The sequence below is a fragment of the Oxyura jamaicensis genome, chromosome 19 (genome assembly GCF_011077185.1).
Source record: "Oxyura jamaicensis isolate SHBP4307 breed ruddy duck chromosome 19, BPBGC_Ojam_1.0, whole genome shotgun sequence".
In the NCBI taxonomy this organism is placed as follows: Eukaryota; Metazoa; Chordata; class Aves; order Anseriformes; family Anatidae; genus Oxyura; species Oxyura jamaicensis.
In genome coordinates, this window is record NC_048911.1 from 10,763,205 (window position 1) to 10,781,711 (window position 18,507).

At 43.6% G+C, this 18,507-nt stretch overlaps 1 protein-coding gene and 1 long non-coding RNA gene across 10 annotated transcripts in view; one reads left to right on the plus strand and one right to left on the minus strand.

Moving 5' to 3' along the window:
* SGSM2 (small G protein signaling modulator 2) overlaps positions 1-18,507 on the plus strand; it is a 49,004-nt gene that overhangs the window by 5,815 nt on the left and 24,682 nt on the right. For all 6 annotated transcript variants that reach the window (XM_035343066.1, XM_035343069.1, XM_035343068.1 and 3 more), the window contains exons 2-4: positions 286-361; positions 14,785-14,947; positions 16,823-16,984. In XM_035343066.1, coding sequence (XP_035198957.1) covers positions 286-361; positions 14,785-14,947; positions 16,823-16,984 — 401 coding nt within the window. The remainder of the gene's footprint in view (positions 1-285; positions 362-14,784; positions 14,948-16,822; positions 16,985-18,507) is intronic.
* On the minus strand, positions 1,778-10,968 carry LOC118176223. Of its 4 annotated transcripts, XR_004755303.1 has the most exons (4): positions 10,902-10,968; positions 10,280-10,466; positions 4,041-4,121; positions 1,778-1,939 (listed from the first exon to the last, which is right to left on the minus strand). It is a non-coding gene; the product is annotated as an uncharacterized LOC118176223 (long non-coding RNA). The 4 variants fall into 4 exon arrangements; XR_004755302.1 differs by lacking the exon at positions 1,778-1,939 and having other exon boundaries at positions 3,685-4,118; XR_004755301.1 differs by lacking the exon at positions 1,778-1,939 and having other exon boundaries at positions 3,685-4,121.

An 18,507-nucleotide genomic window follows, 5' to 3' on the forward strand; every position in this document is an offset into this window, starting at 1 on the left:
GGGTGCCCTGAAGTAATTCAGTCTTCTCGAGAGGTCTGCTCCAAACAGACTTGTCCTTGTTCTCCCACTGGTGTACCCCATCACACAAAAAGGTTCTGAGTTTTGTCCTTCTGTTCCCATTTTTAAATGCTTTTATCTTCCCTGCAAATAGTAACTTACATGAGTTATCGGTCTTCTGGTGGTGGGGAAAAGGCAAGCAAAGGTTGAAACAAACTGAAACTCCCAAGTGCTGTGCTTGTTTACGTTGGGATCTTACAATCACTTCTTTTTCCTTTTCTCTTTTAGGTAAAGCAGATCATGGAAGAAGCAGTCACCAGGAAATTTGTACATGAAGACAGCAGTCATATCATCGCCTTATGTGGTAAATGGCACACAGAAAAACTAACACTGCGTAGTCTTACATTTCTTATAGAAATACATTTATTCTGCTGACGGGGGTAAATACAAGGATTTCAATATTAGGAAAACATGGAGCTCAGGCCCATGCCGCTTCCCTTTACATTTGCTACATCCATGTGTACATTACAAATAAGAAAGCAACTTTTTAAAATGGCATTATCCAAAACCAGTGCCAAGCCAAAACAGCAAGGTGATTTACTAGGAAGCATTAATAGGTTAAAAGTATGTATTTGGAGATAAGTGACTATTAAGATGCAACCCAGAGAATAATTTGGAAAAGATGAAGTTTTCACAGTCATGGGTTAAAGTCTGGTAGCTACCTTCCAGGTGAAGGCACATTGTTCTGTAAGTTTTGTCAATGTATTTGAAGAATAAAGTGTCTCATTTTGAGTAAAGGTGGCAGAATCCATGCCTGAAAGTCATTGAAAGAGCTGTTGCCCTCTTTTAAAAGAAGAACAGCAATAGAAATCTGTGTGATCTGCAGTGACATTTCTAGCCAGCATCACCACACTGGGTAATTGACATGTTTTAGATCTTCACAACACTTCTGTCCACTGTCACCTGAATGCTACATTACAAAAGTGGTGCATTTGAGAGGTTGAGGGTCTAGGCTTTGTCACTATGGATATTCTTGTATATTTTTAAAATGTAATCACTGAGCCATTGTGCTGGTGACTTTTTTTCATGGCTGTGTTTTGGAACTTACCAAGAATTAACAAGAAAATAAAACTTCTTCGGAGATAATATCACATCCATCAAAGACTGCTGGTATTCCAGAGCTCTCTGTGAAAAGATCAAAGGCTGAATAAATTACAAAACTTGGCTGTTGTTCTCCTGGTTCCTGCAGACTGATTTGTGTGTGTGTGGATTGTGTTGATGAAGTGAAGCAGACCCTGTGTGGGCTGGTGGATGAAGGATGGTCCGATGCAGGATTCTCAGTAGAGGCCAGCTCCCAGGAGTTCATACCAAGTACTCCTTTGGAGACTTAGTCACTTCGTTCAGGTGCCTGAAAAGGAACCGTTGAATGTTGGTCCAACACTTCTGTAATCCAGCCCATTATTCACTGGGGACAATAAAAATTTAACACTATTGATCTGATTTCAGTGTGTGGAAAAATACCACAAAAAGCTATCACTGAGAATTAAAGCTATGAACAGTTCTAGAGGCATGTTCGTCTGTGAACTCTTGGCTGCTTTCTCTTCGTGCTTCAAATCAATGACCGAACTCAGAGCAATGCTTAGGAAGAATTGGAGAACAGCCATCACCTGAACACTTCTGGGTTTCACAGAACGGAGCATTGGCAGCCAAACATACCCAGTTCTATGTTAGTGGCAGTGGAGAGCTTAAGAAGAGTGGAAGTTAGATTTGGCTTTGAAGATACATGGACTGTTCAGAGCAATAAGTATTGACACGCTGCTGAACACAGAATTCTGAGAATAGTGACCTTTTCCTGTTGATACTGTTCATCAGTATTTCACACTTGCTCAGGGCTTTCCTGGATGCATGAAGAACTTGGCATAAATAGGCACTTGTATCAATTCTGATTGAAACAAGAAATCCCAGATTTACTATGTGAATTACCGTATTCTTTGTCACATATGTGCTCTGCATGTACGGTGTTTTGCATTTGTCATTGTGTTATGTATTTTCCTATAATCTACTGTGTGTTTATATTATAGAGAGGAGAAGGAGTAACTCAGGGAAGTGGTCCTGAGACAGGAGCAGATGAAGAAACCCTTGTTCGGTGTCCTTGCTGCGGGCTGCCTATTTGTTCTGGATTGCTCTTAGTGCTGTGTCTGTTCTCTCTTTGAAATTACATCCTGTAAGATGTGCTGCAATGCTGATGTAAGGGGTAGTGGGGTGGCAGCTATTTCTGTTAGAATCTGGTTGTCCAAAATTAGGCATGCTGTAAGATCTTAATACTTCTCTCTCCTGCCGAGACTCCATTTGGGTTTGCGTTCTGAATGTGGTAAGGTCTGAAGAACTTAGATCTCTCCATCAGCTGCCTTATTATTGCCTAGCAGTCCTACCTGTCCTAAGGAAGTATTCCAACCTGCAGAAGAGTTGCACTTTGAACATATGACTTAATTAACTTTAAAACAGAAATGGGTGAAGCTGAATCAGCCGCCGTCACTTCGGCTAATTGAATGGAGAGGCTGTTTCCAGTAGGTTTGGCCAACTGCTCCTGGCTGGGGTTCTTTGTGTGTGCAGTTCTCTTCCCCCATTCCAGTTTAGTGTGCTTCAGGAGGTTTTTCCCTTTGTTTAAAATTAGATTGGCTCAGTACATGAGTCATTTTCAGTGAATCTTTGTTATAAATATAGAGTTCTTGTGAATCATTTTACTCTCTGCAAGGCTGAGTTTGGCAAGAGCCACTTAAATACAGGGTGTAGTTGATTTTCAGGGCCTGTTTGCACCAGTACCTGAAAAATTCCAAGCTCTCCTAGATCCTAAATGGCTAAAGGTACCACTAGGACTTAAATACTGCTTGCCACTTTTCCCGTGTCCTTAGGTCTGTCTTTGTTACAGTACACATGGCTTTGTCAGGACAGGAAATCCTTTAATCCCTCTGCAGCAGGTATGCCTCGGTCTTGTGAGGGCAGCTGGGGATCAGATGGCCTTGCACAGATCTTCATTTTCAGGCCTTTTTTATACATTTGGAGGCAGGGGCTCAATCTGTGTCTCAGAAGCAGTGCAGCTGCAGAGCGAGCTAAATCAATGGTTTATTGCTCGACTGCTCCAGATACGCTGCTGTTACAGCAACTGCTTGTGTTTTGGCAAGGGGAAACCACGCTGGCTGCCGAGTAACCACGCTGCCGTGCGTGATGTACAGCACGTGCGGAGATTTGTACAGATAAGGCTTGAGCACCTTGCTCAAGCAGAATTCCCAGTAGCTGTCATGGATGTTTAGCACAAATGAGCACAAATGGGGATTTTAGATGGTGGTTCTGTGGATTTGTGCATATTGAAATGGGCTTTGCATAAGCTTTTTTGACCAGTTCTCAGCTTGGGCAGGGATGTTGAACAAATTTCCCCCTGATGAAGGAGCCTGCGTACGTAGGGAATGGTCGGGTGCTGTTGTGCCTGTTTTGCTCAAGCTTTCAGCAACTGCCCTGTGTGAGAGGATAAAACAACTTGCACTTCCCATCTTCCCAAATTACTGTTTGTTCATTAACGTGGGCAGCTCTTGGGTGAATTTCACCCATACTGTGTTGTCAGTCAGAAGCACAATGAGATGATGCAGGCTCTGTTTCAAATTCTGTATTTTTTGTGGACAGGCATTTCTGTTAGGAACTGGATGTGGATGTTTTCAGCTTGGGTTATCTGGTGCCGTTGCCTTGGTAATGGCAGCTGACATCGTGTTACGTGCGGACCGTGACTTGTTCAGCTGAGTGCCGTCCCTGCAGGCCAGAGGAAAAACACTGCTCCTCTCCTCCCGCACCCTTCCCTGCACAAGCTGCCCTAAAGGATTTGTGGCTGGCCGCATTGTCACCTGAAGTACAGGCCCTTCCCAGCTTTTACATTTCTGAGGGAAAGAGGGAAGAAAAAGGAAGCTGTTCTTGTATCTGTCGCTGTAGTTATCTGATGTGTGATTACCAGTAATAGGCAAGCAGGGCTCTCCAGGTCAGCATATGGCATTTACTGTGCTTGTCTGTAAGCTACCTGCAGCTTTAAGTCTTATTCTGCATGGTTGCCTGTCGTTAGATCTGACAGCAACAGGCTGCTGTAAGCAAAGAATTAGAAATCTGTTTAAATCAGTTTCATACAGCTAACAGAATGTCTTATTTGTGGATGAATCCAAAGACAAGGTTGCCTGAATGTTGTTCTTGCTCTCTTTGAGAGCGTGTGGCTGATGTGACTCTCACAGGGCTGTTTCCTCCAAGTGGTCTCTTTTCTACTGTGTCCAGTCAAGATAAGTCATTAGCTCAGCTTTTAATATATGTTCTTTTTCCTCTTTTTCTCCTCTTATAAATAAATAAACTCACAAAGAAAAAATGTACAGAAGGCTTTCCAGAAGCTAGAAATAAGAGATTTGAAGATCAACTCAATTTCATTTAAACTGGTTGAGATAGATATCTAACTCATTGGGAAATCTTCACCCTCTGCCTGAAGATTGCATTATTTTCAAATATTGCTATTTTCTTGTTGTTATGAATCAGTCCCAATATTTAGTTCCAGTATTTACCTTAAATTCCTTCTGTAGTCCAGCATGCTGTGACCTCTGCGAATAGCATGAGATGTCTGTAGTAAGTCTAACTGGAGCCTTGGAAAGAGCGGGACAGCAGCAGCCAGTATCTATACAGGTCTCGGCAGAGCGGCTGTCAGCTGTTGTTCTTTTTCTCTGTTGATCTTGACAAATTTGGAAAGTGACTGCTGGAGCCGAGGTCTGATCAGCACCCTGGGCGGCAGGGCAGTGCAGAAGCGCCCTGCTGCGCCTGCAGTGAGCACAGAGGTGTGGGCGCACGCTGTGCGCGGTGCTGCGCCGCCTGCCTGGCCGAGCTCCCGGCCACCCTGGGTGAATGCCAAGCCCCCCGTGCAGGAAGGCAGCCCCAGCTCTGCGGCGGTGTGATAGCCGAGCTGCTTTGCAGCTAAATCACCTATCTGACGAGTAGATAAAGGGAGATCTATTGCCCTGGCCTCTGCTCTGTTACCAGTCTGGTGTTTGTTTAATGCACTTCCTATTTTGCTTGTTTACTGCGTCTGCAGAGCTGCAATAACTGCCCCGATTGCCCAAACACTGCTGCATTTGTGTGCGGTATTCAGTGAAGGAGGAAAAAGAAAGGGGTGGGGGGAGCCTGCGGCTGGAAAACAAAGCGATGCATGTGCACCGTGCGTACTTGATGCTTTATGAATGGGTTACGTAGCCAGAAATAATATTGCTCCTGTAATAATAGTAATTAAATGTAGTAAATGTGCCTTGTTTTTAAAGGTAAATTGATAACTGCTCCAGCTCCAAACAAACTCTGAGCAGACAATACTTCTTCAGTGAAGTCAAGTGTATTGCTCTGCTTGCTGTAATTAATACTGAAGTGTAGCAAGGATGCTGACAAAAACTGGCATTGTACAAAATGTTTAACATTGACTTCATATTTGTTTTAAAGGAGATGTGAACTTTGAATTGACTCGTAATTAAATTACTGTTTATTGAATGTACTTATGCTTTACCTGTTTTATAATTTAAAGGTGTTCTTTTATTGTTTAAAATAAGTCTTGCTAGTTTACTCTTTTTGAATAAATATTTTGAGTGTATTAAGTGAAATAATCTTTAATTCTCATACTGTGAAAAAATAGCCATAAACATCAGGTGGACTATAGAGAGCTGGGATGTGCCAGAATCAACATGTGCGTTGCGTAGGTGTAAATCCAGCTACCTGCGTGTCCCAGTGAATGTAGCTGCTGCGCTGTGGAGGGACGTTAGCAGTGCACACGAGTAGAAAAGGTAACGTGGTCACTGTGAGGCATGCAGGACTTGGCTTTTCAGTGAGATTTTTAATTGAATCAGAGAAGGGATGAGCAGCATGAAAAGCATTTTTTTGGCCTGAATAATAACTCTGCTACCAGTAATTAAACCCATTAATTAAAAAGTGCAGAATCCCCATGCGGTTGAATTGCAAAGGCCAGTTCTGATTTTGAGCTGTGGAGCGGTACTTAATGCTGTGCTGAGGCTTCCTTCAAACCCTCTTTGAGGATTGCACATTTGCATCGCATGAGCCTCTGAGACGTGAGGAGGTGGAGGGGCTCCCCTGCCATCCACCAGACCTCATCTGGGACCTTTTGGGGTTTGCACAGGAGCTGTGCTGGGGACTGGACAGGCTTATCACAAGGTCACTGCCGCTCTCCGTTCCTTTTCTCCCGCGGTGCTTGGTGCCCACTTTCCTTTGGAGCTCCTCACGCTGCAGGAGAGGTGACAGCTGCAGCACTCACATCCCTAGTGGCTGTGCTTGTCGTGTGTCTAGTTGACCCTGGAGCCACAGCAGGCAGTGTAATACCACTGCATGGCTTCCAAAAGTGGCCCCCGCATTCCTGATGGTATTCCTTCTTAGAGCATTATGAGTATTAAGTGTAATTTATGTATTTATTTTTGTAGCAGCCAAATTTCTACTCTTCTGCCTGGGTGATGATGGAGTAGGAGATGCACAGAGCAAGCTCTGTTCAGGGCACTGCAGCGAGAGGCTGTTTTACTCTGGGGGTGACCTCCAGGTCCATAGTGTAACACCCAGCCGATCAGTAAATCTTATTGTACTTCTCAGTATAATTTCTCACATTCTTCTCTGAGATGGGCAGTAGCTCGTTCAGGTTCCCTGTGTATGCTTCAGTGCAGCAGGATTAGAAGACCTGTTTTTGATTCTGGGCGGGTTGTGTTACATCGGAGCTGGGCTCCAGGCTGAAGAGAATGAAAATAGGCTCTTCGGTGAAGTACTTGTTGGCTGGTGTTAGTACTCCCCTTCGGGTAGAGCAATACAAACACACCTTTTTTAACTGGTGTGCACGTTAGGCGCATCCCCCAGTGTTCCCAGTCAGTCCATTGTGTGCTCTGTGCCTTGGTGCCTGTGTGGTGGGCTGGCAGCTGTGAGACACGAAGTCATCTCACTTTTATTTCAGAGAGACTTTTTATCAAACCTTTAACAGTTACTTCCCAGCTTTAATTAGGTGTCAGCTCAGTTTGGAGGTTAGTATCCCATTCCTTTTGGAGCTGGCAGACTGCAGGAGCAGCTGTGTGGCTGCATTTTCTGGAGCACACCACCAGATGCTTAGGCTGAGATTGCTTAAGTGCTTAAGTTTCAGGGTCTGCAAATGTTTGCAGGAATGCAATCAAATAGTTTTAATTGAAATCCCGCAGAATGTCTCTGTGAAAGCTGGCAAAGGCAGACCGGGAAGCCTTTGAACATGACTGCGGCTGGTGACTGCTCCAGGCCAGGAGCCTGGGGTAGCTCGGGGTCAGCAGCGTGCCTGAGCTGCGGGGTGCCTGGCGGTGCTAGTGAGGAGTCCAAGCTGGTAACGTGCGTAAGGGTTAACAACAAAAATGCAGTTAGTTGTGGGACTGTTTTCTTCATTAGTTTTATGATGACTTGTTATCCCATTTTGCACAAAGTTAATTGTGTTTGAAAGAGAAGATCTAATTAGGAACCAATGACTCTATGATGCTGGAGCTTGTGTTCTGTTTTTTCTCGTTCAGGACCTGAAATCCGAGCAATTATCAGAGTCACCAAGCGTCATGATTGCCTGCCCCGAGTAATGAAAAATCATGAGTAAGAAATATTTTCCCTTCATGGCCCTAATTTACAGGACTGGATTAAAGGTTATGACAGGAAAATATAATCAACTGAGGAATAGAAATGTATTCTTAAATAAGTTCTTATGCAGAAATTCTTATCCAGTGATATGCTTCAAGATAATAAAGCTTTCAGAAGAATATAAACTATCCACAAACTTGCAGTAAAACCATGGAAGGTAGCGATGTGGGAAACCCTTCTTTGTTCATTTGTAAGGTGAGAAATAAATCCCTGATAGAAACCCTTTCTCTGCCTCCTCTTTAAAGCATGGCAACAAATTATTAACAGATGTTCCATGAACGGAACAGGAAATTGATTTGGAGCTTGCCTGGACCTCATTTTTGAACTGTCCTGTGTGTCTGTCTGCACAACAAGCTGTTCCCAGCCAGTTCAGTTGGAGTTGCAGGTTTGCAGTTCCTCTGAAAATCAGTTCCATTAGGAACAGATGCTTTATGCTTTGGGGTTTATAGGAAATTGCCTCAAGGCTTCTAAATAGCACCATATTCCTGGGGTCTGACAAAAAAATAAGAAATCTGTTGCCTCTCTTTCTTTTTTTCCTAGCTTGCAGAGATGTTACGTAGAAACAGATGTAAAAAACCATTGTCCAAATGGACGTTTTATTATTTTAATTCTTTTAGCTTTCTGTCCTTGGCATTGGTATTTTTAAAAGTGCAGTTAATCAGCTATGGAAATGCAGGTCTCTTGTAAACAAAATATGCACTTTCCTCTATTTCTATTCCTATTTGGAAAACAAATGGAACATTTTCAGTGATGAATAATGCCTATAAAATAATTTACAAAGGTTCTACCTCACTTCATAAACACATTAGCCCAAAGAGAGTACCAGAGATTATCATAATTGACAGGAGGCAAATACTATTTCACACAAATTTGAAAGCTTTTTGATTGTGCCACAAAGGTGACCACTTATAAGTAATGAGCAGAGTGTTACAGAAGAGCAGAAAAGAGTGAATATTAGCTCTGATGTGAAATCATTTTTTAAACTGCACGTGCTTTTAGCTTGAGAAGTGAAATATAATTTCTTATGCTTTTTACAGCACTCTGCTAAACATTTTATGTTAGTCATGGGCCATCAAATTGGATCATGTTCAATTATTTAGAGAAACCTCAGTTATTTCGATTTGCCTGTAATAGCGTTAATGGAAACACTTCCATTTTCTGAAGAGTATTGAGGTTCTTGAGGCTTAGTGCTCAAGATTTTAAAGAGGAATGGTCACCAGATCCCAGCCCTGAGGTGTCCTAGCCAGAGTTATCTTTAGAACTGAGGGCTGTCTGTTCAGATGCCTCCCCTGGGGTTTATTGCAAAGGTGGTGTGTCTGCAGTAGAGCCAAGCACACGTAGCTTTAGTCCAGGTTGACTTAAACGTTAAACCACGCAGCCGTGCACACTCAGTTCCCACTAGCTGCTGCTTTCACTGTGCTTCTGGAGGGAAATGAAATAATCGTCAGTATTGAAGAAATGGCACCAGCAGTCAAGGGAGGTGGTAACAGAGCTCCAAGCTATGGAGGTACCCCTTTGCTGCAAGTAACGGGTAAAGTAACTGGTAAAGTGAGTAGGCCTGAGAGTCAGAATTTACATCGCCCTGAAGGATGGGTGTGCATGTGTCTTAAGTGCTGGCTGTGGCCTGACTCTTGCTAGGGGAACTTTTCAGGCTAATGTTTCAATTATCTATGAGGACCGTCTATTTCGTGCACTTAGTAGCTGAGGAGCTGGTTGTTGCATCTGACTTGGATGTTTGTAAATTGTAATGTCCAGTGAACTTGGCAGGGTGTAGCAAGGCTTGCTTCAAGTTTGAGGTGGGCTTTGGAGAGGCTCAGGTGAAAAGCACCTCTTAAATGAGTGATTTGCTACATTCATGTTTTAGTAAATGCTAATAGAAGTAATAAAAAGTGTTTTTAAAAGTCTGCCTTTTGCAGCTTGAAATGAAAATGAAATACAAAAACATATTTATGCCCTCCCAGTCGGTCTAACATCAGGCATCGTGACTGCTCAGCTGAGCAGCTAGAATAAGAGCTACAGCAGAAAGAGAGCCTCTAACTGCCTCGCTAAATCTCTCTTAGCAGTGCTGCTGTTGTTCCAGTGTAACCGCGATGGGGCTGCTGTAAATAAGAGCGTGTTAAAATGTCCCAGACTTGCAGAGAAGCTGCGAGCTTCACTTGCCAAAACCTTGTGGTGAAATGAAAAATGGATATATGCTAAAAGGGAGTGGTGGAGGAATACATCAGGAATGGAAGCGACACATCAGCACAGATAACTTTGCATGTCCACATGAAGGAATGCCCAGTAATAACGCAGGGGTTGCACATAACTACTGAGGCATTATCTTGAGGTTGTAATTATAAAGAAAATATTTAATTGAACTTTGCTTACTGTAATCTTGCTTTTCTTCTGTTCTATGAAGCAATTTGTTTCTTTATCGGGATTTCTTTTTAAAAGGGGATTGAGACTTAAGCACACGTAATATTCTCTTTTTCCCTCTTCTTTAAAATGCACAAAGCTGCACCCGTTGGACAAAGGAGCATATTTGGGCATCTCCTCTGCAGTCACTTGCTTCTTGGTTAGAACGCGGTACCTCTGGGTGTCTCACCTGCTCTGTACGCAGTTCTCAGTGACATGGCATGCTGTAACTTGGGGATGAGATTGGTTTCAAGCTGGGCAGATCTGTGATGAGTTAGGTACAGCAAGAGCAGCTGGAGATCGTGAGCATCTTATTGCTTCTTTGTCATCCTCTTTTCGCTTGTTCTTATTTTCTTGAGCCTCATGAATTCTATTCCCTGTACACAGTTTCCATGAAAACAAGGCATTTAGCTATGGTGTTTCTTCCTGTCTAAGGAAAATCTCATCTGCTAAATAAATCCCATAAATAATCCTTCCACAGGCCTTTTCTCTGCTTACCACCCTTCCAAACCCATCCCTAGAGCTCTCTCATTACACGGTCCATTAACTCTTGTCGAGATTTTGATAGAGGCAAAAAAGGAGAAAAGCGAAGTTGTCAGTCTGACCCTGCGAGAAGTATCCTTGCTGAAGTCATAAAAATGCGACATTCATTAAAGCTGTTGGGGACAGAGATTATTTCTGTTGTAAATCAATAACATATCTGCACTTAATTAAATTCAGCGGTGGATACTGCGGGGGATGTTCCTCAAAATTGGCTGAAGTTAATGAATTTTTAGATGGCTGCTGTCAGCTGAATGATAGAAAAGAATTACCTGAGCTGTGTTGATTTTCTTCCAAGCACAGTGCTGCTCCTCCAGTGGGCACATAATGGTAGCTGTGTTTTTCTGTAGTCAGTTTTTGCTTGTACATATTGTTGTAGCTACAGCGACAGTAAGCAGGCTGGAGATTGCATTATGCTGTGCTTAGAAAGCCTACAATAGTTATTTACCCGTGTGCATGCAGACGAATAAATAAAAGCCTGTGTGTGTGTGTAGAAGCTACCTGTTTGTATACAAAACTACCTGTTGATGTCTTTGTGATTTTACCAGGTCCCCCTGAAACAGCTAAATCTTCATCTCTTTTTATGTCTTTCAAGACTGGTAGATTCCAAAAAGGAAAAAAATGGCTCATTTTCTTTAAAGAAGGAAAGGTTCTAACTATACCCCCTAAAATGTTCTTTGTGTTATATTTGCAGGCAGCAAGCTCTGTGTTCTGCACTTTGCAACTGCAGGACGATTACCTTTTTCTGGTTCCTTAATAAATAAGGAAAGGTAGCAAACTTGCAGAAACCTGATTCACCTAACCCTCCAGCTTTCTTCTCCCAAAATAGTTCTGTCAAGATTTCTCTGGCCCAGCTCCTTCGTGCATTTTTGACGTTGTCTCCATTGCTTGGTGGTTGGGTGTACGTGTGCCTGAGTGTGGTTGTAATACATAACCTGCATGAATTTCAGCTGGCTGAAAATGTATGCTGAGGCACTGTGGAAGTGGGGAAGGGGAGTGTTTGTGCACACCATGCCCTTTTGTGTCTTCAGTTAAAATTTGTCATTTCTGACACCGTCCAGCGTAACAACAGGAAGGGGGTATATTATATTCTAGGTGAATGAGTTCTGTTTGTTTTCACCTATTCCCACAAGCCTACAAAATGAATGTCAAGAGCATGCCGTGGAAGACTGATGTAAATCCAAGAGGTGGTCAAGAAATAAACTAATTCTCTTGCAGGTTAACAGAATGCAAGAGGAATAAGCAGCCTGACTGCAGGGCAATGGACTTGTGGAGGCCTTTCTGCACAGAGAAGGAGAGGCACGGAGGTTTTCAGGAAGAAGAGTTTGTAATTGCTGATATATTTCCTTGTAAAAAGTGTGCTTTTACTGATTCAGTCCAATGTTTAGAAAACAGAAATCTAGTTTTTGTGACTGATTTTTAAAAAGGGGGAAAAAAAGAGACGAGGTAAGTGGAGCATGTGCACACATGCTGTTGTGGGCGATGCTGACAAGGTGCAGTGCAGTGGGATGAGAGCATCTGCCGCTGGGCGCGCAGAAGCCAAAAAGGCCCCGAATCTCCCAGGCAGCTGTCCCCTGACGTGCTGTGAAGCTCTTGTGCAGCTTGCTGTGTTAGCGGGCGCCTTTTTGCTACCCTGCTCTGAAGAGGTGACATCCGTCACCTGTTCCTCCAGGTGTTGGAATAGGAACGCATCTAACATCTCCTGCCTCTGCCTCTCTCCTTCTAACACCTCTGTCCTTAGCGGGATAAAAGCCCCTGTGTTGGAAACCCAATGCACATTAGGTCTGGTGTGAAATTAAATTCAATTAGCTGTTCTGCAATAATTTCTTTGCACAGAGGAGCTCCGAGAGAAAAGTTGAAGAGAGATAGTAGCGTTAGCCTCAGTCCAGTGGCAAAGTAGAGGCGAATGAAGTGACACACAAGTGGTCACACAAGTTACAGCTGGGACTAAAACCTAAATCCAGGTCTCAGGGTAGCTTACACATAAAGCTGGACGTGCTGCATTAATCTCTCATCCCGTGGAACATATATTTTGAGGCAATCCAGGAGTGAATTCCAGTGTCTCTCCCCTTGCAAATAGCCACTACGTGTGTGTTACAGTCCGTCAGGTACGGATGTTACGCCAAGTCCTTGTGGTGAGAAATGTCACAATGGAATAATTAAATATTGGAGCTTTAGGGGCAGTCGCTGTGGAAATGCCCTCCATGGCAGCTGCAGTGTTGTTAATAATTAAAGCTGTGCCTGCTATGCTTTTCACTAAATTTGCTTCATCAATATTTTATTGTTTTAAAGAAAGAAAAAAAAATACAGCGAAGGTGGGAAGAGAGCCTGTTTCCTAAGTAACAGCAATGCACTGCTTTGCAGTTATTTTTACAGGCAGGTTGCTTCATTTAAGATTTGGTACCAATTATTAGTGCATTGCTTCAGGCATCCGGAAAGCTGCTTTTCTTTTTACATTTTCTTCATTTCTAATTGAAAGACAGAGCAAAACAGTAGCTGAGTTAAGAGTCTGTGATGGTTGCTAGACAGGATCTAGGGCTGTGCTGTGAAAACATCCCCGTGCTGTCATCGCTCTTTGTTCTTCCCGTGCCGCTCTGCCTGGCCTCGCACAACCTGTGGGCAGCCAAACTCGCTCGCCCCCGCTGCTGCTTCTGTACGAGATGCACAGATGCTCCCTCTCCGTCCGAGCAGGAGCAGCCTTGCTTGCAGGGATGGCGTCAGCGCTGGGCTCCCGCTCAGGCAAGCAGGCACTGCCTCTGCCACCTACGGATGTCCTTTGATTGCAGCAGATGTTTCCTGGCATAAGCTGAGGCTGAGAGGGGTCAGGCAGGGATGTGCCTGTGTCTCCTGGCCTTTCTTTCGTGGAATAGCGCTGCTCTTTAGCTTTTGCACATGGCAGGGGTGAAAAAGCAAAGGGGTGGTTGTCTTCTGAGGCAGCAGTTTGGGCTGGGCAGGACAGCCGTGTGGAAGCAGGGTCGGGCTGGCTGCTCAGTAGCCTTGTGAAATGCAGTCCCCGTGTGTTTCCCACGAGATGCAGAGCGGGGCTCTGCAGAAGCTGAGACCATTTGCGCTGTTGCTTTGTTGCCGCACCAATTCCCAGTGGGTTTTTGGTTGTTGCTTCTCCTGGGCCAGGACTTCTCGGGGTTCAGCCTCAGCCCGGAGCCTCTCGCTAACGGCAGTAAGAAATGCTGGGACAGGTACTGCAGAGTAGCTCGGGGCCGGCTGCAACAATTCAGGGTGTACAATTAGAAGACTTGGCTTTGCTATATCAAATTAGTTGTATCTTGAAAAAAATATGTATTAAGATGAACAATCTAAAATCCACAAACCATCAGTATTTAATTCTACTGGCTCTTCCACAGCAAATTAGGGATTCCCATGGAAAGTTTGCCTTCTGTGAGATTTATCCAGTGCTGCTTAGCTTAAAGACATATCTGCCTTCAAAGCTGAAAGCAAAATAGTGTCATTGTTATCCCATGATGCATTTCCCAAGTGCTTTTCTAGTGCTGTTTTCAGCACTTTAAGAGCAAATGGTTGTGTTTTCAGAACACGCATTAGGTTAATTTGTGTAGTAAGGATGTGTTAGCAGGAAGCCAATTAGAGATTTTTATTTTTTTATTTTTTTCCCAGAGTTATAAGACACAAAATGTGAAGTTATTAATACCTCATAAATGCTTCTCTTATTTATGTACTCATTCAGCAGGTAGTTGCTCAGTCTTGCAAAGTGAAGCAGTAGGGTAGCGGTGCTGAAAATCAAGGGGACACCTCTACGAATGCTGCCCAACACGGACACATCCTGTACTCCTTCAGCTGCTGGAGCTTCTGGGCTAGCTACATGCAGGTGGTGTTTCCACGTGCCATTTAGTCTTGCCTGGGACTTGGATTAGTTTTCAGGGTTCATTTTCAGTAGAATCAGGAATTCTTCCACTGCCTGTAACTTAGAAGGTGCTTATTGTTGCAGATGAGGTACACACTTGCATCATCTGATTTTGAGATCTAGTCTGTCTTTCTCTCTCTGCACCTCCCTGTTCCTTTGTCTCCACACCTGACCAGTGGGTGTTAGCAGACGGCTAACAGATTAGCAGACGGCAATCAGCAAACAGAAGACTGAAGGACAGGAGTACCCATGAATTTATCTCCTTCCCTTTCTTGCAGGTGTTGTGGAAGCATGTCTCCTGCACATGCTGAAGCGCAGGGCTGCTGGCTTCCTGCGGACTGACAAGGTGGCTGCGCTGTTCACCAAAGTTGGCAAGACGTACGCAGTAGCAGGAGACATATGCAAGAAAGTGCAGGAACTGCAACAGCAGGTGGAAAGCAGGTGAGGCTGATGTCTGTTTACCAGCAAAATTCCTGCAATGTGTATGCAGCCTGGGGAGGTTACAGACTTGTTGGTTCATGCAGAGAGTTTTTTATTAGCCAAATTTGTTGTAGCTTTGACTCTTTAGTGTCTGCAACTGTAAGACAAATATTTTTGTTTCATCGAGCTGATAGTTAGTGAAGAGACAGAGCTTGGGAACTGGGTCCTTGGTGTTTTGTATGGTTTCTTGTAGTGTAGAGGATCAGGGTGTCCAGCCCACACAAAACAACAAAAGTTAATAATAACTGGTGATTTGACAGAGCGCTCACAGCCAGGGTTTGATGGACCAGTTTGGACTGTTAGTGGGAAGGGATGTGGGTGGCAAGAGGAACTGATAGAACAGACTCATTGGAAAAGCTGTTTTAACTGAGAACAGACTTACTGGAAAAGCTGCTAGGGGCTGTGTAAATGCAAAGAACTATGGACTTCGCCCAAAACCATGCCCAACTATTGTTGCTCCTTGGAAATTGCATTCCCACCATGTGAAGCTGTGCAGTGGTATGGCAGGAAGCATAGCACATGAGATCTACAGAAGACAGAACCATCCTGTTCCTGCGGCAGAACACTTCCCCACAGCATGCCTGAGGCACAACCAGCCCCTGGGCTGGCCTCAGATAGGTTTGCTGGGCAGCAGGTAACTCCACAGGAAGGGGTGACAACCTCCCGTGTGGTTCAGAGGCCAATTTACTGAGCAGTGCCCACATTCTTGATTACAGCCGAGCTTGGGAAGTGATTCTGCTTTGTATAACCAGCTTGCCATCCTGTCACCAAAAGACAGCATTGAACTCCCCGTTTCTGCAGTGGGCCTGTTGCAGTGCTGCCTTATGCTGTAGGAACAAGCAGGGGGCTTGGCTGCAAGCAAGCTCCCAGCTGGCTTTGGATGCTCATTTGCTTTAGTTCTGGTTTCTCGGTTTGATGTTGCTTATCTCTTAGTTGTCTTGTTGTCATTCTGTAGGTGGTAGGAGAGAGGATCTCACTGCCAAGACACTAGCACAGACTGTGCTGTAGCTAGCTATACTTGGTGCTTTACAGAGAATAAAAAGATGGGCCCGTGCCCAAGGACTGCCTGACAGTTGTGTGGCAGGAGCTCCCTGGAACAGCTCTGCCTGTGTTAATCTCAAATCCTACTCCGTGCTCCTGGTCTCAGTGGGAATATCTCATGCTGAAGCAGCTTTGTGCCCTCGTGGGTAGTCTGAGCTTGAAGGTACCAGAGAAAGCCAGGAGACAAGAATCTTTTCTACCATCCTCCATGTAGCTTTCCCAAATGAGTATGAAGCTTTATTTGATAAGAAGCAAATTTCTGTTCAAGTGTGACTTACTTTACGTTATAGTTTGCATTTTGTTGTGTTTTCATTCTTTTGGGGCCTGTGGTCTGCAAGAGATTTGCTGCCTGCTGATTTCAGCCTACAGTACGTGGAAGTTTTGGAGGAGCTCAAACAAGGATTTTTCTAAAGCTTCAATAGCAAGAAGATATTTCTGTTAGGGAATACTGACATACCCAATACTGACCTGTTTGGGGGATTTTTTTAGAAGTTGTTTAGCATCTCTTCTTGAATTAGATAGTCCTTACAGACATCTCAGATTGATAGCCTGGACCAGAAGCATCCTGAATCAGTAGTCAGAGCCATGATTTTCAGAAAATCCCTGATGAGGGACTGACTAAGACTCCACACCCCAGTAGTGGTGAGTGCTAACATAATATACACAGCTAGTATACAGGTATGCATTTGTCAGATACATGGTGTGTGTTCCTACAGCATTCTTTTCACTGGAAGGTTTCCAGTGAGGGGAAGAGAGTCTGAATTCTGACAGCTTTTACTTTATCTCCTTTTGCAGGAAAAGTCAGCCCAATGGACAGGAACCCCTCAAGAGGCAGGGATCAACCACAAGCAAAACACCTGTACTGACACCTCAGGCCATCAAACACATATGGGTTCGGACAGCATTGATTGAGAAAGTGCTTGACAAGATTGTGCAGTATATTGTTGATAACTGCAGGTAAGGAAAGAATCAGAAGCACAGAGGTTTGTTAGACTGATGTGTTTAGGTGTCTTTGATTTCATCAAGTCTTCTGCAGACTTTGATACTGAATAGATCTGGTAGGGAGAAAATCAGTTACAAAGTCATTCAGTCATTTAGAGAAAAACCACTTGTTTTGAATCCTTGACAGTGTTACAGACATACAAAAATGCTAACAGCCATACAGCTCTCCAGAAATCAGATAAAAAACTAACTTTCAATTTAGTAAAGGTGTTTTAGTAAAGTTGGCAAAATATTAAACAATGCTAGCAGAAAGAGTAATGCATTCAGAAGTATGTGAAGCCCTGATCCTTTCTACTCACTAAGGCACCTTAGGCCTCAGTAGTTATTAGGTACCCAAATTCTAATGGGACCTAGACCTCAGTGACTCAGTGGAATAAATGTATTCTAGTAGGTCAGGAATGCTTAATTCACTTACATTTGATTGAAAGTAACCCTTTGGAATTTTAGCACATCAGGAAGAAGGGAAATGAGGTTAGAACAGGGGGAGTTAATGATGTAAAACCTTAGAAGTTTGCAAAAAGGTTCTTTTGAATCGTAATTCCTTCTTCAAAAATTTGGGCTTTGTATGAAGTGAAACTTCCCTTGCAAAACTAGAGAAGAGTATCAATGCTTTATGGATGTAATCCACAGGGACTCTTTAAGAGGAAAAGGGAAGTCCTCTATTCTGTCATTTCCTACTGTCCAGCATTAGCTTTGGTTTCCCAAGAGATGGTTCTGAACTCCCCTTTGTGCCTTCCCATTCTCCCATAAATGATTAAGAAGAATTGTGGAGCACCCTGGGGACAATTTCCCATGAGAAGAGAAAGGTAGGAACCCTAAAGTTATATCTGGTCCCAGAAAAGTGTATCTACCCAGTCTGCAATTACTATTGCAGTTTGTTCACAGTGCTGCTCTTGTAGGTCTTTCTGCACTAGGGGGACACATTCTTGGCTGTCCAGCGCCTAAGGGTCTGAACAAGAGAGAGTGCTAGGGCAGAGGAACTTACTCTGACAGTATTTTTTGTTTGCATTATTGTTTTCTTTGTCATCAGCTTTATTTTCATGATCTATCTGGCCATTAAAAAGAAAGAGAATGGAAGAAAGGTCTTTCTGCTGTTCAAAGAAAACCGTTCCTCTGAGAACAATTTCAAGAGCTGTGTGTAGAAGAAACTGATAGGGTTGGCTGTGTCCCACAGACATAGTTAATGAAAGTATTTTGTATCCAGTGAGTCAGGATATTTGCTGATACGTGGATACAATATTTTTTTTACCTTTTCTTCCACATAATTCACTTGATATGTGACAAGAGAATTAGGTCACAATAGTTTCATTGCCGTGTACTGTAGGTGTTCCCTTACCAGCTTCACCATTCATGCAGATGGGTTAGGGCCATGTCCTTAATTGTAGGCATCTGATTTTGAGAACCTCACTCACAGTGAATAAGGGTTGTTCTCATGCAATTCCGTGAAATAACTGCTCAAATGCTACATGTTTAATTTC